This window comes from Triturus cristatus, chromosome 7 (assembly GCF_964204655.1).
Source record: "Triturus cristatus chromosome 7, aTriCri1.1, whole genome shotgun sequence".
NCBI classification, from domain to species: domain Eukaryota; kingdom Metazoa; phylum Chordata; class Amphibia; order Caudata; family Salamandridae; genus Triturus; species Triturus cristatus.
This window is the reverse complement of record NC_140590.1, coordinates 1,716,187,295-1,716,207,608: the sequence shown is the minus strand read 5'-3', so window position 1 is coordinate 1,716,207,608 and position 20,314 is coordinate 1,716,187,295. Positions and strand designations below refer to the sequence as shown.

Sequence of the window (20,314 nt, the reverse complement as noted above, 5' to 3'; positions counted from 1 at the left end):
ATGACTGATACTGAAGAAGGAGCCTGTAAAAATCATTCTTGAGCTCCGAAACGCGCGTTGGCGCTGGTCCCATGTTCAAACTCTACAACCTATGATTTTAATTGTCAATATATTGTTGTTTTCTTGAGTTTCAGGTTTATTGTCTTTAACTGTATGTTATATATGTGGTATATATGTTTTCTAATTTATGTCATGGTTGTACAATTAATCATAATTTGTGCTACAATAGTTTGATGTGAAGTGTATTATATGTATTAGAACACAGTATGAAAAATGTTTATGTATATGTTTTCTGAGGTAGTTGAAAAAAATGATAAAAAATGAAAAAATGAATTAATAAATGAAATAATATAGTTTTATACACCGTTGACTGTGGGTATTACTTTACTATATGGACATACTGCCCTCAATTTAAAGAGTATAGTGTAGGAAGTCTTGTTTTTTGAATAGTTTCTATTTGAACATGCCAGCCTTTGCAGGTGTCACTGTGATGGTTCTCTATTTTTGCGAGTTTTATATATTGCGAACTCGGCCCAAAAGGTATCAGAGCGCTTTACATGAGCACGAGTTGCGTTACAGATGGACATATTCATTTTGTTAGACATGGAGAGAATTCGCGATTTTCCCAGAACCACAGTATGTTGAACGTCCCTGCCGAGACTCGAATCCTATTCCCCAGCTACGAGGTCGATCGCTCTAGTCTTGAGGCCACATCCTCTCCTCTCAGTCATCTACTGAAAGAAGCTTGAAACAAGAGGACCACATAAAGAAGAGTGGGTGGAACAAAATGTGATGCTGCAAGGGATCTCCAATTAGTAGTTCATGTTTCCTCACACTAGCACAGAAGGTATTAAAAATGTTCTGTGGAGCTTTATTCTGAGGGTGCCCAGGTATACAAACAAGCCAATAGGTCTGGGGTTGGATGCCAGATTTTTGGCTTTGCTAGGAAGTTTCTAGGCCCTGCTCAAGGCAGATATAAACAACATCTGCCAAAATCAAAACTATATATTGGTTTCAAAAAGAACACATTGCCAGTATTGTCTCTGCAACTGAAGGCGAACTACTTTTGGCCTTAGTACGATGTCGGGCAGACGAAACACCGTTGCAGAAAGAAACCAACCGTAGTGTTTTGATGCGACTGCCCATAGGGGGGGGTCGCAAACCTCCATTTCTCAATGAAAGCTTGTGCGGTGGGCTGAAAAGCCCCGCAGCACAAGCTTGCATTGAGAAATGGAGGTTTTGAAACATTCCTGCACCGTGTGGCAGGCACTATGCGGTGCCTGCCACACAGTGCATAGGTGCCCCTCAGGACCTATTGCAGAGGGCCAGTGGGGGGGAAGGGGCCCTGCTAGAGGTCCCCAAAGTAGGTTTCTGACTGCCAAACCATGTTGGAAAGGTCGACATTGATTGGCTGTCGAAAACTGACATCATAATCCTGATGGCCGAGCTGAGCCTGGCACCACTGTCATTATTGGGATTACTATTCTGCTCCTGTCCTGACGGGTTCAGCAAAATACAGTGTTCGGAGTGAAACCCAGGATGGAGGGATTCCCAGGATGTCTGGCGGAGAGCCTCCGACTGGGAGGCTCTCCGCCCGACATCCTAATCGGGTCCTTTGTGTGTGGATGTGTTCCTTGTCAAAGGACAGAATGCCATCACTCACTGGGAAGGCAGACAATGGCTGAAGTGGTCTGCCCCATGCTGTATGCTGTAGTGGGTGGAAGAGAATTGTGTATGACAATAATAGACTAAAAGATAAAGAGGACTGACAGAAAAGCCCCGATAAGTATTTTATACATATAATTTTACAAGAATCAAAATGGCCTACCTAATGCCAGACTGTTGGAAACAGCCCACTCCCACTCCGAAGGGTGGTGGTGGACTCCCCGAACACACTGTGGTAGCTTGGCTCGAGTGGTCAGGAAACAGGCGCAGTGCTAAGCATACAATATACCCATACAATAACCATGCGTGCATCCGTTCCAAAAACGACTCTACACCGTAAAAATTATGAAAATATTCTTTCTTTATCTTTTTCTCTTAGTTGCTGATTGGAAAAATAAATAGGTCAATCACAATATACAAGTTTCAATTAGCGCAGGTCAAATAAATATTGGCTGTTTGATGAAATAAATAGGGGTGATCATAAATAACAGGGCATAAATACAAGTGCAATATATACAGACAATTAAATACTTTGAGGCAATAAATACTGTACCAATAAATATTGTACACCAACAAGTCCTGTGGACCTATAAATATAGTGCAGCAATAAATAGGTAAAAACTCAATAAATACAGTATCCCCAATAAATAATTACAAGTATACAGCAACCCTCATATAATCAGATGACACTTCACTTCTTACGGGCTGATTTGGCCCAGGCACAGCTTGTAGGGTTGTGGAAGGCTTGAGGGGGGAGGCTACTCCCTGGCTGGGACAAGGCTGAGGCCTAAACTGAGGTAGATCAAAGGGGGGAATACCAATGCCCTGGCTTCCCTTCTCCACACAACCTCTCTAGGTCAGTCCCAGTTCACCCCAGGCACAGTCAGGTGGGTTTCAGCACCTCCCTAGCCCCTTAGAGCAGTCTCTCAGGTCTCCACAGGGCCTTAGGCGCCCTCTACTCCACTTACTGCCCTTTTCTGATGTTCCGACGCCGCTGGAGTCGGGTCGACGCCGTGAGGCGGTTCCGGTTCGGTCGCGGCGGCCTCGGCACAGTGTCAGTTCTTTGACGACGCCGGTAGGCGGTTCCGGTCCGATGTCGGCGGCCTCGGTTCGATCTCTACCTCCGATTCGACGACGTCGGGCAGTCTCTTCACGATGTCGACTTCGGGCGGCTCCGGTCCGATGGCGCTCTCGACTCCGATGACGTCGGCCGGCCTGGCCTCGATGTCGACTTCCGGCGACTCCGGGGTGCGATCCTCACCCCCGACCTCCGGTGCTCCTCCTCTCAGGTTCCGGGCGACTCCGGAGTGCGATCCTCACTCCCGACCTCCGGTTCACCTCTACCTCAGTCTCCGACGACTCCGGAGGGCGGACTTCACTCCTCCGATGACGCCGCTCGCTCGACCTCGGTTCACTTCCTCCTCGACCTCTGGTATTCCTCTCGACCCCCGTCGGCGCCCTCTCACGACCTCAGGCGGCTCCGGGTACGACGTCTGCTACTTCAGTCAGCGCCGCTTCTCCACCTCGGGCTCCAGGTCTTCAGGCTACTCGACGCCGGACTCCAGGGAAACCAGTTCTCAGGTCAGTATCTTGCTGTTTTCTTGGTTCTAAGGCCTGTTCCTGCTGTCCAGGTCCTTAGGATGGTTTTCTTCTGTCTTCTTCCCACACAGGGCTATAGGCTGGGATCCATCAGTAGGGACAAGTATCAAGGGTGGGTTTATGGACCCCACTCCAGGCACAAGTTTCCACCCCTGCTGCTTCACTCCTTCCTCCTTCACTGTTGTGCTCCTCTCTCTTCACCAGTCAGGTGCCAACTGCCAGCTCCAACTGCCAACTGCCTCTCTTGTCCTCCCAACATTCTAAACCGCCTCCAACGGTCACAGGGTTCTGGAAGCTCCTGGAATGTTCTGGAAGGTGCTGGTAGGTTCCAGTGGATGCTGGTGATGTCATGGGAGGCCACCATTTTATGCTTCAGGCCCTCAGACAGAAGTTTCAGGGGTAGCTAAAATGGCTCCCTGAATCTGTAGCAACACTAAAAAGTCTGGTGGTTCCCAAAAAGGAAAAATTCAAACAGGGTTTGAGGCACAAGTGGGACAAAATAAATAATGATGAGGAGGGACCACCCAAAGGGCCGACAGGTCTAACACGCGTCCCCCCCAGCTGAAAGTGGGGAGAGCTACCCAACCCCTTGGGAGTTCTCATCACTAAGGCGGAAATACCTTGAGAGACCGTCTGCATTGGCGTGGTCCACTCCAGGCCGATGTTCCACCTGAAAGTCCATCCCCTGTAGGGAAATAGACCACCTCAACAACTTGGGATTCTCCCCCTTCATTTGCATCAGCCAACGAAGGGGTCGGTGGTCGGTCTGAACCAGGAAGTGCGAGCCAAACAGGTATGGCCGCAACTTCTTCAGAGCCCATACCACTGCAAAGGCTTCACGCTCTATTGCACTCCACTTCTGTTCCCTGGGAAGTAGTCTCCTGGATAGGAAGACCACGGGTTGATCCAGACCCTCTTCGTTGAGCTGCGATAACACTGCCCCAATGCCATGTTCTGATGCATCTGTCTGGACAATGAACTCCTTGGAAAAGTCTGGGGCCCGTAAGACCGGGGCCTCGCACATGGCTTTCTTCAATTTCTCAAAGGCTTGCTGACAAGCCTCCGTCCAGACTACCCGTCGAGGTTGTTTCTTGGACGTGAGCTCCGTGAGAGGGGCGACGATGGTACCGTACCCCTTCACGAAGCGGCGATAGTATCCCGTGAGGCCCAAAAATGCTCGGACCTCAGTCTGTGTCTTGGGGGGTTCCCAGGCCATGATGGCCTCGATCTTCGCCTGGAGGGGTTGCACCGTTCCCCTACCCACCAAGTGTCCAAGGTACACTACCGACCCCTGCCCGATCTGGCACTTGCTGGCCTTGATCGTCAATCCAGCTTGTCTCAGGGCCTGGAGAACAGCTTGCAGGTGACGCAAGTGATCCTCCCAGCTGTTACTGAAGACGGCTATGTCATCCAGATAAGCAGCAGAGAAACTCTCCATTCCGGTGAGGATCTGGTTTACCAGGCGCTGAAACGTGGCAGGTGCGTTCTTGAGCCCAAAGGGCATCACACAGAACTGGTAGTGGCCATTGGGCGTGGAGAAGGCTGACCTTTCCCTTGCTCCATCAGTCAAAGAGATCTGCCAGTACCCTGAAGTAAGGTCAAAGGTACTTAGATATTGGGCAGCTCCCAGCCGGTCAATTAATTCATCCGCCCTAGGGATAGGATGTGCATCAGTCTTTGTCACTGAATTCAGTCCCCGGTAGTCCACACAGAACCTCAGTTCTGGTTGGGCACCCGGTGGTGCAGCTTTCGGTACTAACACCACCGGACTAGACCAGGGGCTGCTAGAAGGTTCAATCACTCCTAGCTCCAGCATCTTAGTGACTTCACTATGAATGCTGGCCTTCACCTTGTCTGACATCCGGTAGATCTTGGACTTCACAGGTGGGCTGTCTCCTGTGTCCACGTCATGGACGCACAGGTGAGTCCTACCCGGGACAAGGGAGAACAACGAAGAGTACTGCCCCAGGACCTGGCGACAGTCCTCCTGCTGTTCAGGAGTTAGAGATGGGGAGAGAATCACTCCCTCCACCGACCCATCCTTCTCTTGAGACGCAAACAGATCAGGGAGAGGCTCGCTTTCCACGTCCTCTCCTCCGTCAGTCACCATCATCAAGATGACTTCGGGCCTCTCGTGGTGGGGTTTGAGGCGGTTGGCATGCAGCACCCGCAGGGGCTGACGAGGGGTCTTCAGGTCCACCAAGTAGGTAGCCTTACCCTTCTTCTCCAACACCTCAAAGGGTCCTGACCAGCGATCCTGGAGGGCACTAAGCTCTCCTGGTTCGATCACCCACACCTTCTGGCCAGGCTCCAACTCCACCGGGTGAGCATTGTGGTCATACCACGCCTTCATTACTGCTTGGCTGGCTTCCAAGTTGTCAGAAGCTTGCTTCCACAACTTAGCCATTTGGCTCCGGAAGGCCAGCATGTAGCTCACCACATCCTGGGGGAGCTTTCTGGGAGTTCTTTCCCATCCGTCTCTCACCAGGTTAAGAGGTCCACGTACAGGGTGCCCATACAGAAGCTCGAAGGGGCTGAAGCCCACTCCCTTCTGTGGCACTTCCCTGTAGGAAAAAAGTAAACAGGGTAGGAGGACGTCCCATTTCCTCCGCAGGCTTTCAGGCAGACTTCTGATCATGCCTTTTAAGGTTTTGTTAAACCTCTCCACCAGACCATTGGTCTGGGGGTGGTAAGGAGTTGTGAACCGGTAGGTCACTCCACACTCCTTCCACATTGCCCGCATATATGCTGACATGAAGTTGGTCCCCCTGTCGGACACAACTTCCTTGGGAAAACCCACTCGGGTAAAGATTCCCATCAGGGCCCTAGCCACAACAGGTGCTGTTATGGTCCTCAGAGGTATTGCCTCTGGGTACCGTGTGGCATGATCCACCAGGACTAGGATAAACCTGTGACCAGCTGATGTTGGTGGATCTAACGGACCCACAATGTCGATGCCCACCCTTTCAAAGGGGGTGCTAACGACAGGGAGTGGTTCCAGGGGAGCTTTCAGCTTCACCCCTGTTTTCCCACTGGCTTGGCAAGACACACATGTCCGGCAGTAGGTATCGGACGACACTTTCATCTGAGGCCAATAAAAGTGTGGGACAAGACGGGCGAAGGTCTTGTCTTGCCCCAGGTGTCCTGCCAATGGTATCTCGTGAGCCAACTCTAAAAGGAAGGCTCGATAACGTTGAGGAACTACCAAGGCTCGTGACGATCCATGTAGGGGTGCCTTGGGTTCACTGTAGAGGAGGCCATCCTCCCAGTAAACACTGTAGTTCCCTTCAACGTTCCCTGCTGCCTGGGCTTCGGCCTGTCGCCTCAGCCCCTCAAGGGTAGGGCACTCCCTCTGGCCCTGGCAGAATTCCTCCCTGGACGGGCCTCCCTCCACGTGCCACTCGGCCGGGATGGGTAGGTCCTCCAGGTTGGTAACGTCCCCCTCCGCAGACTCCTGGTCCACCACCTCCGGTGGCCTATCCGTCCTACGGGGTGGAGACGCCGAGGCAGGCTCCTCCTGTCCTCGGTTCTTCCCTTGACTGGCAGCTGGCTGGGCCTTTGTTCCAGGCTCCAGCCGGAATGAACTCCCTCTTCGGGTAGTCACGGACCTTGTGCTAACACAGGCCCAGTCAGGTGTACCCAGCATCTCGGTGTGAGTCCGGTATTCCACCTCCTTCCAAGCGTTGTGCTCCATGTCATTGCCCAGCAGACAATCGACTGGCACGGCAGGGCTTACGGCAACTCGAAGTGAACCTGCAACCCCCCCCCATTCAAAGGGAACCTCGGCCACTGGATAGTGACCTGTTCTGCCGTCAGCCATCGCGGCTGGGTGGAGTACATCGGGAATTACCTGTTCTGGAGACACCAGCTGGCTACGCACCATAGTCATACTGGCTCCTGTGTCTCTCAGAGCCTCCCCTCTTTGGCCGTTGATGGTGATCCACTGCCCATACTTCGCGGTATTTGCGGGCACCTGGATCTTAGGAACCATCTCCCGTTCTCCCAGGGACACTAAAGTGACACCCGCCCACTCCCTTCCCTTAGTTAAGGGCATCTCCTCCCCGAGCACTGCACTAGCTACTCCGGGGGTCTTTCCTCCAGTGGGAGGGGGTGATCGTTTCTGACACTTCGGATCTCCTTTATAGTGTCCAACGCCACCGCACTCGTAGCAATGGACAACCCTTGGCTGCTGACTCTGGCCAGGATTAGGGTTTCTGGGTGGGTTAGCCTTAGAGGTGAATCCTGTTCCCTTCCCTTGGAAGTTATTTTGGGGGCCTTTGGAGAACTCCTTTTTCTTTTCCCCTCCTTCTTTCTTCTGGGGGGCGCCCTGTCCGGCCTTTTGAGTATCCCCTCCAGTCCCCCTTGTGGACACCCGGGTACTAGCCCAAATGTCCGCCTCCTCAGCAAGCTTCCGGGGGCTGGTCAGCTTGCTATCCACCAGGTGTTGCCGCAGTTCAGGGAAACATTTCTCGAGTAGGTGTTCCTTCAATACCAGGTCAAACAGCTCCTCGTAGTTCCTGACTTCACTGCCCTGAATCCAACCTTCCAGTGCCTTCTTTGCATAGTCCAGGAAGTCCACCCAATTCTGTGTGCCCAGTTTGTGACTACCCCTGAACTTCTGCCTGTACTTTTCCGGAGTTAGTCCAAACTTCCTGATGAGCGCCAGTTTCATGGTGGGGTAGTGGGTTTGCTCCTCCTCTTCGAGGGCCAATAAAGCATCCCTACCAGCTGGAGGCATGTATTTGTACAATCCCCCTCCCCAATACTTCACTGGAACCCCATGGGCCCTCAATGAGACCTCATAGGCTGCGAGCCATTTGGCGATGTCATCACCTGCCCCATAGCTTGCTACAATGTCCTTTGGCAGGTAAGGTTTGGATTCCCTGGTGGACTCTTGGATTTGGCTGCCACCATTAGGAACAGTTGGTGCCCCAATTCTGAGGATCTGAAGCTCTATCTCCTTCAGTCTTATCTCATGAGCCATCCTCTCTTTCTCCGTCTCATGAGCCAACCTCTGTTCCTCCTTCTCCTTCTCCAGCTTTGCTAAATCCAATGTGAGCTGTCTTTTCTCTCTCCGATCTGCTAACTCCACGCTGGATAAGCCCCCACTAGAGGCACGGCTGCCCCCCCTAGAAAGTGTCCTGGGCCCTGCTGACAGGTTCCCCACCTCAGGTTGGTACATCTCAGCCCCCTCGGGGTCAGGCTCTCCATCCCTGTCTTCCTCCTCAGCCTTGCCTTCCCTGCGTGCCTCCCCCCAAGCCCTTAAGCTGGTTTGAAGTGCACCCTTCTTTGCTCCTGGGGGACAGTACACCCCCTCTCGCTGGCAAAACTCCCTGAGTTGGGCCACAGTGTATGTTTCTAAATCTTCAAGAACAAACTCCATCTTGCCCACCCAGGTTAGAGGACAGGTTTTGTGCAGTAACAATGCAGGGGGGTACCTTTAGTAATACCTCCTCCCACCACCAGAGTAAATTTGGAAAAAACAAAAACCCACAATTTGGAAGGCCGCTGTGAGAAAACTCCCGGTGTAGGCCTATGGACTACCCACAGTTATTGTTGAGTATATGTAGGCACAGCTCTATCCCACCACTGAACACCAATTTATGTTGGAAACAGCCCACTCCCACTCCGAAGGGTGGTGGTGGACTCCCCGAACACACTGTGGTAGCTTGGCTCGAGTGGTCAGGAAACAGGCGCAGTGCTAAGCATACAATATACCCATACAATAACCATGCGTGCATCCGTTCCAAAAACGACTCTACACCGTAAAAATTATGAAAATATTCTTTCTTTATCTTTTTCTCTTAGTTGCTGATTGGAAAAATAAATAGGTCAATCACAATATACAAGTTTCAATTAGCGCAGGTCAAATAAATATTGGCTGTTTGATGAAATAAATAGGGGTGATCATAAATAACAGGGCATAAATACAAGTGCAATATATACAGACAATTAAATACTTTGAGGCAATAAATACTGTACCAATAAATATTGTACACCAACAAGTCCTGTGGACCTATAAATATAGTGCAGCAATAAATAGGTAAAAACTCAATAAATACAGTATCCCCAATAAATAATTACAAGTATACAGCAACCCTCATATAATCAGATGACACTTCACTTCTTACGGGCTGATTTGGCCCAGGCACAGCTTGTAGGGTTGTGGAAGGCTTGAGGGGGGAGGCTACTCCCTGGCTGGGACAAGGCTGAGGCCTAAACTGAGGTAGATCAAAGGGGGGAATACCAATGCCCTGGCTTCCCTTCTCCACACAACCTCTCTAGGTCAGTCCCAGTTCACCCCAGGCACAGTCAGGTGGGTTTCAGCACCTCCCTAGCCCCTTAGAGCAGTCTCTCAGGTCTCCACAGGGCCTTAGGCGCCCTCTACTCCACTTACTGCCCTTTTCTGATGTTCCGACGCCGCTGGAGTCGGGTCGACGCCGTGAGGCGGTTCCGGTTCGGTCGCGGCGGCCTCGGCACAGTGTCAGTTCTTTGACGACGCCGGTAGGCGGTTCCGGTCCGATGTCGGCGGCCTCGGTTCGATCTCTACCTCCGATTCGACGACGTCGGGCAGTCTCTTCACGATGTCGACTTCGGGCGGCTCCGGTCCGATGGCGCTCTCGACTCCGATGACGTCGGCCGGCCTGGCCTCGATGTCGACTTCCGGCGACTCCGGGGTGCGATCCTCACCCCCGACCTCCGGTGCTCCTCCTCTCAGGTTCCGGGCGACTCCGGAGTGCGATCCTCACTCCCGACCTCCGGTTCACCTCTACCTCAGTCTCCGACGACTCCGGAGGGCGGACTTCACTCCTCCGATGACGCCGCTCGCTCGACCTCGGTTCACTTCCTCCTCGACCTCTGGTATTCCTCTCGACCCCCGTCGGCGCCCTCTCACGACCTCAGGCGGCTCTGGGTACGACGTCTGCTACTTCAGTCAGCGCCGCTTCTCCACCTCGGGCTCCAGGTCTTCAGGCTACTCGACGCCGGACTCCAGGGAAACCAGTTCTCAGGTCAGTATCTTGCTGTTTTCTTGGTTCTAAGGCCTGTTCCTGCTGTCCAGGTCCTTAGGATGGTTTTCTTCTGTCTTCTTCCCACACAGGGCTATAGGCTGGGATCCATCAGTAGGGACAAGTATCAAGGGTGGGTTTATGGACCCCACTCCAGGCACAAGTTTCCACCCCTGCTGCTTCACTCCTTCCTCCTTCACTGTTGTGCTCCTCTCTCTTCACCAGTCAGGTGCCAACTGCCAGCTCCAACTGCCAACTGCCTCTCTTGTCCTCCCAACATTCTAAACCGCCTCCAACGGTCACAGGGTTCTGGAAGCTCCTGGAATGTTCTGGAAGGTGCTGGTAGGTTCCAGTGGATGCTGGTGATGTCATGGGAGGCCACCATTTTATGCTTCAGGCCCTCAGACAGAAGTTTCAGGGGTAGCTAAAATGGCTCCCTGAATCTGTAGCAACACTAAAAAGTCTGGTGGTTCCCAAAAAGGAAAAATTCAAACAGGGTTTGAGGCACAAGTGGGACAAAATAAATAATGATGAGGAGGGACCACCCAAAGGGCCGACAGGTCTAACACAGACGTAATGAAAAAACATAGAACATAGACAACATTATAGGCACGTATTTAAAAGTTCACATAGTATCAATAATGTGCAAGTTTATGTCACAACACTTCCAAATAATACTATTATTAAATAAGCCGCTCAGAGGAAGGTTTGTAAACCTGGACTTTGCTCAAGGCACCTTTGTAGTAAGTTAGATGTTTATTTAAATCCTGCTGTGCTTAAGGAATGAGCTGAAGCAGCACGTCAAAGGAGACTGTGAAGCAATTACTCTGTGCAAGGTGTGAGGAACAGGAAAGACAGGTGTGGAGCACCGCCGTGACATTTACATACACCTGAACCTCTCTTCATAATAAAGGCATTAATTTATCTGAATGAAAACTGGTGGGCTGCCAGGACAGATCCTGAAAAACCAGGGCCCATCCAGGAAGATGCAGGACATCTGGTCACCCCTTCTATTCTATCTTCAGATGGACTGCAGGCACCTTGCCCTCCTGGTCACCACATGCCTATTTTAGGTGGCATTGTCGCCGCTGACTATAGAGCAGGGAATCTGCTCACACAGACCCTGGCTTGCACAGGTTGCAAGATACAGAAAAGACAGGTTTGCTTGCCATGGATCTTAAACATGAACGCAGGAGCTACCTCAAGAAGGCCACCTCTGGATTGAGAAACAGGAAGAGATGAAACAGGCAGGGGAACACCAAAGCAGGACTGGAACAAGGAAGGGAGCACAAGACCACAGCAGTGGGGTGAGGCTTAGGCTCAGTTTGAGGAGGTTCATGAATGTGTGTGTGTTTTGGGGTGGTGGCAGGGCTGTTTGATTTTTTTGGGTGTATCTGTGTAAAAATGAAATAAGAAAGTGCTTTTCAGATGTTAACATTCACAAAATGTCCTGGTATGATACCAGTGCGAATGGACCACGTTCTGATCTGTTTGGAAAAGCCAGCTAAATCACAGTAGCCACTGGGTACAAGCAGATGTTCAAATATACCTTCTCTGTATAGTCTATTTTATTGTACATGTATGTTTGTAATGTGTATGTGTGTGTTATGTCTCGTGTGGTGACAATACCTCCTGTTAGACAAGTAAAGCTGTCTGTAGGTGTAACCTAAAAAAGATCTTTATCGTAGGAAGCAGAACGTGATGGAGCGGCGAGCAGTGAATACAGTAATGGAAGGAGAGAGGAGATAGGGGATACTTACCGAATACCATAGGACCACGGTCAGCCAGACCAACTCCTCCTACACCAGCCCCTCCCAGAAGTCCCGGAAGTCTGACGGGTCGATGCGGTGACCTAGGGCGTTCAGTACATTTCACCGGCTGTCGTATGTTAGCGTTGGTTATCATCTTTATGCCCATGGCCTGTAAGGAAGGATGAGTGGCTTCAGAGGTTGAAGGAAAATGTTACTTAATCCATAAGCATCTGTTAGTAGCGTGTAGTGGTGGGGATTCACATGCTTTGCATACTCATGCAATCTATTCTTGGGCTCAGACTTTTGTATGTTGTTTTTCTTCGAAGAAGACTTTCGACTCATGTGGTATATTAACTCCTCCGTTAGTTAGAAATATGCATGGGTATCGACTCCATGTTAGATTGCTTTCTGCACAACAGGCGAAAGTAGTAGGGAGTGGTGAGGGAGCATAATATTATGCACATGTGTATTGCATGTAAAGGATAGCAACTGAATGAGAGAAGAGATCTGTGATCAGAGTCACACATATGCGGGGAGGAGGGTGGACCCACGTGAACAGCACTGCATGCTATGAATAGATGCTTACAGAACAACATTTTTTATTCAAAGCATGCATTTCTGTAGATACACATGGTCTACATAGACTGTAAAGCAGTACTCTTCCATAAGCAATGGCTAGCATGTGGATGCAGGTGTCCGAAAAAAGGTTCTTGAGACAGTGTGGCTGATCATAACCTGTTGCCTGGCTAGAACATCCACATACTAGTGTTTAATAAATGTGTGCGGAGTGACTGAGCAGTGCCTTAGGTATGTCATCTAGTGGAATGTTTCCTTAAGAAGGCCATGTTTGCAGCCACCTCCTGAATAGAATGTGCCCCGGGAGTGGTAAAGAGTGTTCTCTCAGCTATTTGATAGGAAGTTTGGATACACTCGACTATTCATCTAGCAATTCCTGCCTTAGATGTTGGTTGGCCCTTGTAGGGTTTTTCTGCTTTGCGAAAGGTTTTGTTCTTTCTAAAGTAAGGCACACTTGATATCTAGAGTATGAAGCATTCTTTCGCTATCCAATTTGGTTGGGGAAAGAAGACTGGTGTCGCAAGGTTTCTGCTCAGGAACAGACCTATGCTTGGAACCATACAACATCAGTATGTAGGGGACTGAGTCACCACACCACATTAGTAGCTATGAGCCCAAGTCCAACTAGCTATAGTGCCTCTATTGCCCACCTAACCTTTCCAGAGAGATAAGTGATCGGGCACCCCAGAACATAACACTGTCAGCACTCCTATGGATCGCAGTAACAGGACACACCCTTTCATTCTCCCACTCGTACTTGTCCACAATAAGATAGCAAACAAACATGAAGGAAGTGTTTGAGGCATGTGAGCTGCAGATCACATGCTTTGCATACTCCTACCATGTAGTATTGGGTCAGATGTTTGCAAGTTGTTTTTCTTCGAAGAAGTCTTTTCCTAGTCACAAGGTAAGGTGACTCCTTCTTTCGGTGACAGTGCGCATGGGCCTCGACTCCACTGTTAAGACTGTTTTTTTCCCCATCGGGTTCGGACGTATATTGCTGCGCTCTGGTTCAAAACCGTTCTTCGGGCTCCCCTCGACGCACAATCCAATCTACCCTCGACAACATTGTTTCCGTATGCGTTCTCACTTCTCCGCATATTATTTCGACATTGGATTCAACCTTCCATCAGAAAGCTTTGTGGGTGGCCTTCGAGGCCTAACCGCGGCAGGTTAGCTCTCCGTCGATGGATCGGACTCCGCTTAAATTCTGCCCAGAGTGCCATGCTAAGTACCCTCACACGAAGTGTTCAACCTGTGCTCGTCTCCCGAGCACAAAGAAGACTGTGATGCTTGCAGGTCGTTCCAATCAAAGAAGACTTTTCGCGATCATCGGGCTCGGCGTAGCGAAATGCAGCGTCAAAGCATTGAGTCCATGCTGGACATCTTCACAGAAGACTCTGGCCAAGAAGACAGGAGTTGGCAGCAGAGGGAGAAGAAGCCTTCTCAGAACAGGACTCTGTAGGAAGCTAGCTCTGTATATACTATACCAAAGTGAGGTATAGTGTGCACAGAGTCCAGTGGATCCCCAAAGGTAGGCAGAGGTAATGTTAGATAGCACCTCACTCTCTATTTGTGGTAGTGTGGGCAGTAAGGCAGTATCAGAGGACAGTGTTAAGCATTTGTTGTACCCACTCAATCAGCAAATGAATTCACACACTCAAAGACTGAACTTCAGACCAATTGGTTTTGTATATAAATATTCTTTTAGTTATTTTATTTTCTAGAACCAAGCAAGCCTGGCACAGGTAAGTTGATAAATACTTAGCAGTAAATATACAGTTTGAAATGCAATTGTGAATGTACTTTGAAATGGTTACAGTTTGAATTACTGGTAATGCAATACTGTGAAATGCTGTATATCTACTTTGTATCGACTTTGCAATGAAAATTACAGGTAAATTACTCTTACGTTACTTTTGAGATTACTTTTTAGATTACACTACTCAGTGTGATATGCCTAGATATCACACTGGGACATTTTCTAGAGAAAATGCAAGTAAGATCAGTTTTGCACAATTGTTATTTTTCTGGTTTCCATACAAATCAAATCCACACTTAGAACATTTTTCAGAGAAAAACAGTCAATGGATTCCTATGGAGAGAAATGAAGTTAACGGTTACCAGGTAAGTAATGGATCTTTGAAGTTGAGCTGCTGGGGTTAGAACAACGGTTCCCCCAGGGTCAAGGATGCACTCTCGCTACACCCTCAGCGGCACTAGGGCGGCCGGGTGCAGAGTGCTGAGGCCCGATGTTATCCAATAGGGGGCCTCCGGTTGGTGGCTGCTGGCGAGCAGGCCACAAGGTTGTGGGAGCCAAGCTCCTGGTGTTAGGCTCAGGGCAAAGGGGGATCCTGTTTAGCACACAAAGTGCATCCATAGCAGCGCAGGGACAGCTGGGTGCAGGGTGCTGTTATCGCATCGGGTGCCGGGTTGTTTTCAATGGGGATTTTCGTTTTTGGTTTTTAGCTGCAGGATCGGTCCAGGAAGACTTCCAAGAGGAACCAACAGCTGGGTAGGTAAGTTGGAGGGCTCGGGACGTAGATGCACCTTGGGTTCCTTTCTCCAGGGTGCAGGATGGCTGGATGCAGGGGTGTCTTTTGAGGTCGGATTTCACCTTACTGGGCCACTCGCGGTTGGGGAGGGTCTCCGTGCAGAGGCTGCAGGCGACGTTGGGGAGTCCTGGAGGGATCAACTCACGGTGGACTTGGACTCTGGAATGCTGGGGGACCCTGCTGGGATTGGTGGGCCACTTGAACTCGGGCTGTAGGCGACGGGTGCAGTGGTGGTTCCAGGCGTCCGGTTTCTTTTTCCTCAGCAGGCTCGGAGTCTTTGTTTGGTGTTTCTTTTGAACAGAGCTGCTGTTCACAGGAGATCCGGTCTTTGTTGAAGGCAGTCAGTCCTCCCCGGGGTTCTGGAGGTCACTGGCTGCAGGACAAGACGATTTTTGGCACAGGATCTCCGGAAACTGCAGACGGGCCGGTAGGGCTGGGACCAAGTCAGTTGTTATCTGCAGTCTCATCTGCTGGGCGTCTTCTTTCGTCCTTTTTCTTCTTAGGTTGGGGGAATCTGCTTTCTTGGTTCATGGCTGCCCCCTAAATACTGTATTTAGGTGGCGTTTTAGGGGTCTTAACGTCAGTAGCCAATGGGCAGAACCCATTTCAGGCAAGGAAGAGTAGAGGAAGTGGTTTGAAAGTTGCAGGTCCTACTCTGCCTTACATCCTTCTGTCCAGGTCAGTCCCTTTGGTGAGTTGGCCTACCTCAACAGTTTCAGGACCTAATTCCCAATGCTCCTTTCCTAGCTCTTTAGTGTTTTCACAACATCTTTTTAGTTTGGGTTCAGAGGTGCCTACCTCTGCAAATTCTAACTTAACTAGGGCAAAGCCCAGCTTACCCACAGAGGTTACCCACAGCTTGAGCAACCCCACCATGGCCAATAAGGTCAGGGGGCCTGGCCACCATGCCAAGGACAGTGCTACCATGAAGGCTAACACCCAGCAGAGACCACTGACAGCTGTCAGTGCCCAGAACCACACCTTTAGCTCCTCACTGGTAAGTGAAGGGGCAACCTTACAGGCTTCTTCGGGTTCTGGTTGCCTGTCTGCTGTTTTAGGGTGGGGGTCACTACACTTGGTAGTGAACACCCTTCTTCCACCCTCTGTTCTTCCAGCTGAGGAGCCACCAACCCAGGCTGGACAGTTGCCTGACTAGTCAGGGCTTTTTGCTGGCTAGGGGGGACTTCACCAGCGCCAATTTTGGAGCTCTCTCTTACTGAGATAGAATCTACCCGGCCCACTGGAACTATGGCTAACAGTTGCCCACCTTTCCTACACTGTTTCTTCTTTTTCTTTGGGGCTTAGCTGCACTAACTGCAGGTTGAGCCCCCCCAGGTTTCTTGGGTGAGGTCTGGCATTGGACCAGTACCTCTCTTCGGCTCAGACCAACCTCTGGGTGGTCATTTCCAAGGAGACAATCAAGAGGGAGGACTTTACAGACTACCACCTTTCTCCATCTAAGGGACCCAGCTATTTCTAGGAGCACTACAGCCACAGGTCTTACAGTGACACCCCCTGGGACAGTCCTTATTTTTTTAATTTCCCCTGAGACATACTGGTTTGAGAGAACCAACCTGTCATGCACCACAGTGTGACTGGCACAGGTATCTCTCAGGGCAAGGGCTGGCATTCCATTCACCAGTAGGTGGTGGAAGTGTCTACTCCCCTCTGGAATCTCCAACTCACCTTTTGGGCCCATTTTCCAGTTGAATGCCTTGAGGGCTTCCTCATCTGAGGAATCACCCTCTAAAGTAACACTTCAACCCCTGGAGCTAAACTAGGGGCTGTAATAGTTTTAGGACAGCTAGGGTCCTTGGTGTGGTTCCCTGCCTTTTGACAGTTGTGACACCATACCCTGTTGGGATCCCAATTTTTATCTTGGTACCCAGTTTTAGTTTGAGAGGTGTCTTTGGGCTCTCCCTCCTGGTCAGGTTTTTGGGGGGCTACCTGGGACCCCCTACTTTTATCTTTTAGAGGCTCACTATCTTTCCTCCGGGGAGGTTTTGTAACCCCTCTCATTTGGTCACCCCCAGTGGATGTCTTACTAACCCTTGTCTTGACCCAATGGTCAGCCTTCTTTCCCAATTCTTGGGGAGAAATTGGACCTAGGCCTACCAGATACTGATGCAACTTTTCATCAATGCAATTACTTAGTATGTGTTCCTTCATAAACAAATTATAAAGACCATCATAAGTTTGCACTTTGCTTCCAGTCAACCAGCCGTCTAGTGCCTTAACTGAGTAGTCTACAAATTCCACCCAGGGCTGACTCTGGGTTTTCTGAGACTCCCTGAATCTAATTCTATACTCCTCAATTGTGAGCCCAAATCCTTCAGAGTTCTCCTATTGAAGTCATAAAACCCAGCATATGCACTACTAAGGGTGCTGCAGCCCTTAGAGGTTTTCTCTGGTCACAGTGCCCTGGGTACCTGTGGTACCATTTACCAGGGGCTGACCTGTGGCAAGAGATGCCAATTGGGTTAGGTGTGGGGAAAGCACAAAGGCCCTGGGAACCCGATTGGCAAGGACCCAGGGCACATCAAGTCAAAGTGCATCAGTAGTCCGGCAAAAAGTGTGTGGGGTGGGGTTACTGCAACAGAAACCCACTTTCCTACGGACTGATTCAGAGCTCGAGATAGACCCTGACGCCGAAAAACTGCAGAGGGGACAAGGTGACGTGAGTACCGAAGACCCCTTGCCCCCACAAACTCTGAAAAAACACAAGGCTTCGGCACCACCTCTGCCTCCTGGCCAAGGTCGGCGCCGAGACGATGTTTCCAATGCCTGGTCTTCAGGCCCGGCTCCGAAACAGCCAGTCAAGCCTCCCATCTCGGTACAGAGTTGCCAAAGTTCTCCTGGGAGCCAAAATTCTCCAGATCCAAACAGAAGTCCGGCTCGGAGCCGAAATCCTCAGTGCCGAAAACCAAACATGCTTCAGACTCGAAACATTCAGCGCCGAAAGGGCAACCTCCTTCGGCACTGAAAAGACTGGCACCGAAAACTTCGGCACCGAAACACAAAGAGACCCCTATGGATCCGAAATTAGACACTATTCCACAAACACCAGATCTGAAACAAAAGAAACTACGTATCGACCCGGACTCCGGCCATATTCAAGCAGAACCACTTCAAAAACCTAAACTTCAAGAAGACGGCACTTCTTACAAGATCCCCTTGAAGAAAAAATCTGTAGCTACAAGTCCTTTACAGCTACCATCACTTCCACCTCCATCCCCACCTGAAAATCCTTTGCAGATTACACTTTAAGATTCTCCACAATCTCACCATGACGATGATGGTGCATGTGATGGAGGGATACATCTTCCAATAGATCCATGGATGGATTACACAATTGATCCACCAGGTGATAAGGATCAAGACCTTACCCACCCAAACCATCTCCTCCAGATGACTATGCATCACACCAATAACTCATTGCCAGGGCTGCACATTACCATGGGGTAGAACTGTACAAAGAATTTCTAGAAGAAGATTTTTTCTTTGAGACTTCAACATCTACACATAGGTCATTACACACACTTCCCATGCTTAAAGGCATGATGCGTCATGCTGACGAGATTTTTAAAGATCCAGTCAGAGCACGCATCTTGACTCCTTGTGTGGACGAAAAGTAAGGCCGCGCCTACAGACCCTATATTTATAAAGGGACAATTACCATTAGATTCTCTTGTAGTGTTTAACGCTCGTCAGAGGGTGAATTCACAAACATCAGGAGATGCTCTTCCACCTGATAAAGAGTCTAAATGAATTGACGCTTCTGGATAACGCATAGCAGCAAATCAATGGCGAATTGCACACACACAGGGCCTTTCAGCTAGGCATGATAGGGCACACTGGGACGCAATGGAGCAATTGCTTCAATACCTCCTAGATGAACATAAGGCTAAGGCACAGGACTTAGTGAATGAGGGTAAACTAATTTCTTATTCTTCTATACGATGTGCTCTAGATGCTGCACACACAGCAGCTAGGGAGGTTAACACCAACATCCTCCTCAGGCGACATTCTTGGTTAAGGATTTCAGGGTTTAAACCTGAGGTCCAACAATCAATCCTTAACACAACCTTTGATAAGGAACGCCTATTTGGTCCTAAAGTACACCAAGCGTTAGAAAACATGAAGGACACTGAAGCAGCCAAGTTTATGGGAGCATTCCAGACTACATCTGGCAGAGGCTCCTTTCATCGCTCCATCTACAGAGGAGGTTCAAAAACCCCATCCCCAGATCAAAATACCCAGTCTTACCCTTCCAGAGGATTTTTTCGCAGAGGTTTTAGAGCAACAACTTCAAGGATAGAGGTAAGGGCAACACCTCTCATAATTCCCCTTCCCCTAACAAACAGTGGCTTACCCATGCTTCCCCCGATTACACCACACCTGTCGGAGGAAGACTTCAACAATTTCTCCCCACTTGGAAGTCTATAACATTAGACAAATGGGTACTTGGAATTATCCAACATGGTTATTGCCTGGAGCTTACAAATAATCCCCCAAACATTCCACCTCGATCTCACAAGCTGTCTCCAGAACACATACACTTGTAGAAACAAGAAGTCCGGTCCCTCTTAATAAAAGGGGCAAAAAGACTGTTGCAATACAATACCAGGGCTCAGGTGTTTACTCTGTACTTCCTCATCCCCAAAAACTATGGTCCTACAAGCCCCATTCTGGATCTCAGAGAGCTAAACCGTTACATACGGTCAGAGCACTTTCACATGGTGACCCTTATACAGGTACTCCCGCTTTTACAAAGAGCGGACTTTCTGTCTACTCTAGAATTGAAAGACATATTTCCATGTTCCAATTCATCCAGCTCATTGCAAATATCTCAGGTTTGTGATAGCAGGCAAGCATTACCAGTTCAAAGTGCTTCCTTTTGGAGTGACCACAGCGCCCAGAGTTTTTACCAAATGCCTGGCAGTAGTCGCTGCCCACCTCAGAAGACAACAATTTCACGTCTTCCCCCATCTAGACGACTGGCTTATCAAAGCCAGCACTGTCTCCAGCAAACACAGGTCACAATAGATCTACTTCATAAACTGGCCTTCACCATCAATGCCCAAAAATCGCACCTACATCCGTCCCAGATGCAGTCTTATCTAGGAGCTACTCTAGACACAGTCAAAGCTCTAGCCTCTCC

The 20,314-nt window shown here is 49.8% G+C and overlaps 1 protein-coding gene across 1 annotated transcript in view; it reads right to left on the bottom strand.

Annotated features, from left to right (window-relative positions):
* The window catches only part of LOC146812866 (alpha-2-macroglobulin-like protein 1), a 252,930-nt gene that overhangs the window by 94,998 nt on the left and 137,618 nt on the right, over positions 1–20,314 (bottom strand). The window contains exon 17 of the mRNA XM_085619942.1: positions 12,032–12,191. Within this exon, the coding sequence (XP_085476068.1) occupies positions 12,032–12,191 (160 nt within the window). The remainder of the gene's footprint in view (positions 1–12,031; positions 12,192–20,314) is intronic.